Source organism: Halyomorpha halys, unplaced genomic scaffold, assembly GCF_000696795.3.
Source record: "Halyomorpha halys isolate HHAL.00 unplaced genomic scaffold, Hhal_1.1 Scaffold311.1, whole genome shotgun sequence".
In the NCBI taxonomy this organism is placed as follows: Eukaryota; Metazoa; Arthropoda; class Insecta; order Hemiptera; family Pentatomidae; genus Halyomorpha; species Halyomorpha halys.
In genome coordinates, this window is record NW_027106659.1 from 320,911 (window position 1) to 328,280 (window position 7,370).

The following is a 7,370-nucleotide window of genomic DNA, read 5'->3' on the forward strand; positions in this document are numbered from 1 at the left end:
TTTTGATAGGGAATTGAAAAGTTTATTATTATTGATAGTTATTAATTTATTTATTGAAGTTACTATCGTTCCTATAAGAAAACATATTATGTTTATCTTTTCTATTAGTAATTTTATGTAAAAATGCTTAAAAAATTAGCGTTAAATTGTTTGTTACTTTTCAATTAAGAAAAACTCTTCAGAATTATCAGGAGGATCTGTTGCAATTGTCACTTTCCTCGAAGTATGTTTTAGGTTTCGCCAAGGTTGTCTGCTCCTCGAGAATTTATTTATTTATATTCCAGTTGTCAAATAATTTACAAGTTCTAGGTCGACAAAAATAAAGTAAAAACGTTCCGTCTGATTCTCTAACATGCATCTCTCATTGCTTGTGTGGTGGTTAGTCAAGTTTTTATTTTTATTTTTATGGCTGGGATCTGATAATACAAGAGCCCAATAGGAGAAAAAAAACTTCACCCCATTAATTGAATAATAAAAACTATTTTTAGTTACTAGACAAAATTGATGAGTCTGCTAAGTAGAGGTAGGAAGAATAATAAATGGCGGCTGTTTCAAATCGTCAACATATTAAAAACTACCAACAGCACTAGAAAAGCTAAGAGAAAGTCATAGTAAAGAAAATGTACTAAACTATGAGCCCTAATAGAGCTCAGAGCTATTTATCTTCAATAGTATTCGATATATAGCTTTCTAAAAAAGAATCATGTTATAAAAAATGCACTGAAGGATTAGTAGTTAGTGAATTTATAAAAAATATCTATACTCAAAAACCATTCGACGTACTAATGTCTATAAGCACACAAGTTAAAGTTAGTTTAATATGCTATTAAGTAGTTCGCGAGGTTTATTTTCTTATGGGTAGTAGTTTTTATGAAATTTGCATATAAATATAAATATATCAAAACTTGTCCGAACAACTTTTATATTATCTTATATTAGCAAATTTCATAAAAACTATTACTCCTACGAAGATAAAGATCATAAACTATTTTATAGGTAATTTAAACTAGCTTTAATTTGAGTGCTAATAGACATCTGTACGTCAAATGGTTTTTGAGATGTAGATTTTTCAAAATAAATTTACTAACTACAGATCTTTCAGTACGTCCCATACAACATTTTTATGAAATGTTGCTTTTTAAAAAGCTATATCTCGAGAACTATTTAACGTAAATAGCTCTATTAGGGCTCATATTTTAGCAAATTTACTCTTATTTAAATGACGTTCTCTTAGTATTCTTGTGTTGTTCCTAGTTTTTAAGATATAGAGCTCCGAATGAAAAAATAGTTTTTTTTTATCGCTTTGGAAACAGCTGCCATTTTTTATTCCCACTACCTATACTTGGCAGACTCATCAATTTTGACTAGTAATTATACATAGCTTTCATTAAAGTAATCAAAAATTGGGGTGAGATAACTGCCTTTTTTTTCCTCTTGGGCTCTTGTACTATTGTATACGAGCGGAGGAAGCTGATGGACAGAGGGTGGCGCGGTGGGGATGATACAACGCGGCGGGTAGCAAGTATCTTCAGTCAGTTCTCTTCCAGCCGCCGAGGTTTGATATGGCCCCTCTCTTCTCTGCTCTTATCTTCGTACACGCAATCGGCAAGTTTATATACTCATATTATTATATATTATTTTATTTTTTTCGATATTACGGCTTGTACATAACATAAGAAAGTAATCATATAATTTAAGTTAGAAATATTAATTAATTGGTAATTTATGAAAGCATTTTTTTTTTTTAAATTTAATTAAACCTTCTAACTTTAGAAATAAAATTATATTTTTTCACAAGTTAATATGAAAACCATAAAATTTTTATTTTATCTAATATTCGAACCTTACTACAGTGAACATAAATGTATATAATTTAACATCCCTTTCGTTGCAGATTTGGCCCAAAATAGATATGAGTCTTTTTATTCCAAACTCCTAACCCATTCTAACCTATTAGTTTTTAATATATTATCTTTAACAATCCCTGATAATTTTCCGAGGCTTCTGAAAAGACGCTGGCCACGGGACCTTCTAATTTTTTTTTTTTAATTTATTTATTGATATTTACAACTGTACATAAAATACATCAAGTAAATTTTAAGGAAATCATAATGTTATGGTACAAGCATGTAAAGAAACTACCCATTGGTAGCACTCTAAAAACAGTTTTACAATATAAGGTCTCGAGGCCATCTTCTTTTCAGACGCCTCGGAGGATTGTCCGGAATAAAAGAGGAAGCAAGATTAGAAACTAATGGGTTTGAGTGGTTAGGTAGTTTGTAATGGAAGGATTGATATCTGGTTCGGGCTAGATCGGTTACAAATGGAACATTATAGTCATTGTGGATGATTTTATTGGTGACAAAGTAAGGAGCATTTAGGATTTTGGATTGTAAGGATTACCTTCTATTTAAACTAAAGTTTGAAGTACCACCATTGGGTGGTAGCTTCCCAAGATTTTCAAGTGTTTGAAACATTCATCCAATTTACCTATTACAATAAATAAATAAAATTAAATACCAAATTGGTGTAAACAATTCAAGTCTACAATTTTTCTAGTCAAATTTAACCTTTTCCTTTTCTATTTCTAATTTTTAATTTTTAGAAATTTTTAATTAAATCTCCATGCTTCAGAACGTTTTAATTTTTTCCCCATATTAATGTGTATTGACTTTATCAATTCACAGCTATCTTCAGATTGAAAACAATCAGAAAATGTGATAAATTGCAAAATTACAAAAATGACATGATAAATACCCATTGTTACCCCCTCTAAACATTAATTAATTTCATTGGTTAGCTAAGGAGATCCCTCATCCAACGTCTTTTCAGCCTTCGGTACGTGGTGGGAATGTTCGTGGTAGCCATATTATATCAACACCATACAATCTTTATTTTATCCAACATTGGAACCTTACTAAAGTGAACGTAAATTATGTACAAAATTGATGTAAACAACTTTTTTCAAGCCAAATTAAACTTTTCCGTTTCTATTTCTGACATAATTTTCAAGAAAGTTTTAATTAAACCTCCAAGTTTAAGGACTTTTTAATTTTTTTTCAGATGTCAAAACTATAAGATCATTATCATTATTTTATCCAACATTCGAACCTTACTGCAGTGAACATGAATTATATAAAACATAACCAATGTATAATAAATAAGAAATGTTTTATTGTCAACAGAATTGACAAAAAGGAGCTGGATGTGAGATCTACTTGTATAACTAATGAAATAAAATAATCATAACTATCCTGCTACCCATATATTTTTTTTTAATTTTGCAAGATATCGTATTTGCTGATTATCTAGTCATCTGTGACCTGTCAATAAAAAATATATGCACATTAATATGGGAGAAAAAATTAAAACCTTCTTAAGCTTGGAGGTTTAATTAAAACTTTCTAAAAAAAAAATTAGAAACAGAAACGGAAAAAGGTTAAATTTAACTTGAAATTTTTGTTTTCGTTTTGATATCGATTTTTTACATAATTTACGGTCGCTTCCGTAAATTATGCACAGAATTGATGTAAAAACGGAGGGGGGGGGGGGCATTTTAAAGTGAAATTTAACCTTTTCCGTTTCTATTTAATTATTATTATTATTTTTTTTTTTTTATAAAGTTTAAATTTAATATTTTTTTCTCATATTAATGTATTTTTTTTATTGACTTTATCAATTCACAACTGTCTTCAGATTGATGACAGTCAGTAAATGTAATATCTTGCAAAATTATAAAAATTACATGAGTGGCATGATAGAGCAATGGTACCCATTGCTACCTCTTGGCTTTAATTTATTTTATTAGTTAGCTAAGGAGATCCCACATCCAGCTCCTTTTTAGTTTTTTGTACGTTTTGCCGGGAATATTCGTGGTAGCCATAGCTTAGTCATATTAATATCAACACCATAATATCTTTATTTTAGCAAACATTCGAACCTTACAGTCCTGAACGTAAATTATTTTGTAGGAAGATAGTCCGGGTGGCGGTTAATAAAGGTATCAAAATAGTAAAAGAAAACTATTTATTGTTAACCAACGTTTCGGCCCACTTCGTCTGTCATATTCAACGGATATAATAATAATAAATGGAAGTTGACATCTCTGTTTCGATCTGACAGCCCTGACGAAGTCCTGCAATTTGGGCCGACACATTGGTTAACAATAAATAGTTTTATTTTACTATTTTGGTACGTTTATTGACTTCACCCGGACTATCTAACTACAATCTACTTCATACGGTGAACTATCTTCTTTCAGTAAGAAGGTAAATTGGGTACAAAATTGCTGTAAAATAAAAAAACTTATTTTCAAATCAAATTAAACTTTTTTTAAAGCTAAATTTACACTTTTCCGTTAATATTTCTGTATTATTATTATTATTTTTTATTTTAGGAAATTATAATTAAACCTTCGAACCTAAGAACATTTTAATATTTTTTTTTACAAATTAATATCAATTCCATAAAATCATTATTTTACCCTATACATGAATCTTACTATAGTTACAAAAAGGAAAAAAAAGAAAAAACATAAGTGTAAAATAACAGGGGTATAAAATGTAAAAACGTAAGATATAATAAGAAAAATTAAAGGTTATAAATAGTAAATGAAAAGGGTAATAGTAACAGATAAATAAGAAAAGAAATTATAAATAAGAAACTACTTTATAGCTAATTAAACTAGATTTAATTTGAGTGCTAATAGACATCTGTACGTCAAATGGTTTTTGAGATGTAGATTTTTCAAAATAAATTTACTAACTACAGATCTTTCAGTATGTCCCATACAACATTTTTATGACATAAGCTATATCTCGAGAACTATTTATAACAATAAATAAAATAACTCTTTTAGGGCTCATATTTTAGCAAATTTGCTCATCTTTAAATGTCATTCTTTTAGGTTTTCTTGTGTTGTTCCTACTTTTTAAGATATTGAGCTCCGAAAGAAGAATTAAATTTTTTTATCGCTTTGAAAAAGCCGCCATTTTTTATTCCCCCTATCTATAATTATCAGACTCATGAATTTTGACTATTAATTATACATAGTTTTCATTAAAGTTGTCAAAAATTGAGGTGAGATAACTGCCTTCTTTGTCCTCTTGGGCTCTTGTACTATAAATGATTTTTTAAAAAAAACATTTAACGAGCTCTAATTTGTGTACTAATAGACATAATATGGTTCCAGAGATATATTTTTCAAAATTCAATAATTTTACCTCAACAACTAGAATTTAAAATTTTGTGAATTTATTTTGTCATATATCAAATGAACATAAATTATATAAAAAATAAACAACGTATAATATATGAAAAATTTCATTGCTATAACCGTAAAAATAATTATTGTTAAAAATGACAATTATTTATGGAAAATTAAAATTTCTATGTCAAATTAAACTTTTTTAAAGCCAAATTTAACATTTTCCGTTTATATTTCCGAATTAATTTTTTTAGAAAGTTTTAATTAAACCTCTAAGCTAAAGAACATAGTTATGTTTTCTCCCATATTAAATAAAATCTAGACCATAAAATATTAATTTTACTCAATATTCGAACCTCATAGCAATGAATATGGTGTTCAAAATTAATGTAAAAATGGAAAAAAAAATCATTTTCCAATCAAAGTTAACTTTTTCCGTTTCTATTTCTATTTTTTATTTTTTTATTATTATTATTTTTTAATTTTGACTAAACCTTCAAGCTATTAATGTATATATATTTTTTATTGACTTAATCAATTCACAGCTGTATTCAGATTAAAGAGAATAAGCTAATATGACACCTTGCAAAATTAAAAAAATGTTATGGGTGGCATGATAGAGATTCATTGCTACTTCCTCTAAACTTTAATTGATTTCCTGGAAGATTATTGATTGACCGTGTATAATTATACTATTTTATTGAGCCAACGTTTCGCCCCACGTTGCAGGGCTTCGTCAGGGCTAAAAAAGATACAAACACTTCAGTTACAAAAAGGAAAAAAAAGAAAAAACATAAGTGTAAACTATTGCTTATATTATGGGGGAGGAGTCTTTGGGGATTTAGAAGCGAAATTAAAACGTTTGATAAATTTGCATCGTTTTCTTTTCTCTTTTTTATTTATTCATTTATTTTTTTATTGTTAAACTGATAAAAGTGAGAAAGTAACCTATAATTATTTTTTATAATGACTGTTTATATTTCTCAGCCCTCATCATCTGTCGATTTCTCTGTATTATTCTCAAGGGGCTCGTCCCAGAATAAATAAAGTATTTTTACTATTATTATTAAAAGAGGTCCGAAACGTTGATGAAAAAATTTGTACGAAATAAAGACATTAATAGGACCGAGTTTTGACAAAAGTAACAAACTAAAACCAAATTATACCATTTTTACACCAAACGTTGACTCTAGAAGTTTTGTTAATAATGTGAAGATTATCAAAATCGTAAATGTCGTTTTCGAGAAAATAAAAAAAAGGTAACATTGAAAAGGTTGACTATGACTCGGAAATGCTATATATATATTTTTTATCCTTTACGAATTTTATTTTCTATATTTTATCGTATTAAGTAGTTCTTGTTTTAGAAAATACATTTATTTAACTTTGAAAATGTGGAATATGACTTGAAAATCCTATATGTATAGAAATTTTTTTTTTTATGTTATACAAATTTTATCTTAAATATATGTGCATATTAGCATGTATGTTTGTAAATATCGCTAAAATCTTGAAGCATCTTAAATACGTTATCCTTACCATACTTCAACCAATAAAGAAAACCCAATCTCTCTCAATGATATATTTATTTACTTTTAATATATATATATATATACGTGTGTTGAAATAATTATTTACTACTAATATTAAAACCAGTTTTGTAATCATGATAATACGGAAAAGTGTTTATTTAGATAGAGCTTGTCCAACTGATAATTCTGAAGAGGTTTAGCTGATAGAGATAGAAAGAAAAAACAGGAGTTTATTTTATTTTGTGGAAGAAATATATTTTTTTTTTTTTGCATGGATGAACAATCTGGTCAAAAAAGTGGGTGAAAAATGTTTACGTAAAATTACGATATTTTACGTAATACTTAATTTACAAAAACCTTAAGCCGCTGTTCTTCCCTTAGTGTAAAATACCACGTTTTGCATCTATAGTGAAGATTAGGAAGGATAATAGTTTTGTAAATAATAATTTTTCAGATTTTGGACACATTTACTCTTCGACGTAAACCCATGACCTCTTTCCCTACAATATCCTTTAGTAATACCCCACTTATTTCTGTCGAACAGATCCGTTACTTAGGACTACATCTCGACAAACGACTGACATGGAATCCTCATACAAGACTAAAAAGACAAGAAACTGCTCGTAGATTCC

At 28.0% G+C, this 7,370-nt stretch overlaps 1 protein-coding gene across 1 annotated transcript in view; it reads left to right on the forward strand.

The window, feature by feature from the left end:
- Window positions 1-1,489: 1,489 nt before the first annotated feature.
- Window positions 1,490-7,370, forward strand: part of LOC106681126 (carbonic anhydrase 2) — a 157,209-nt gene continuing 151,328 nt past the window's right edge. Inside the window, exon 1 of the mRNA XM_067045012.1 lies at window positions 1,490-1,605. Coding sequence (XP_066901113.1) covers window positions 1,563-1,605 — 43 coding nt within the window. The 5' untranslated portion in view covers window positions 1,490-1,562. The remainder of the gene's footprint in view (window positions 1,606-7,370) is intronic.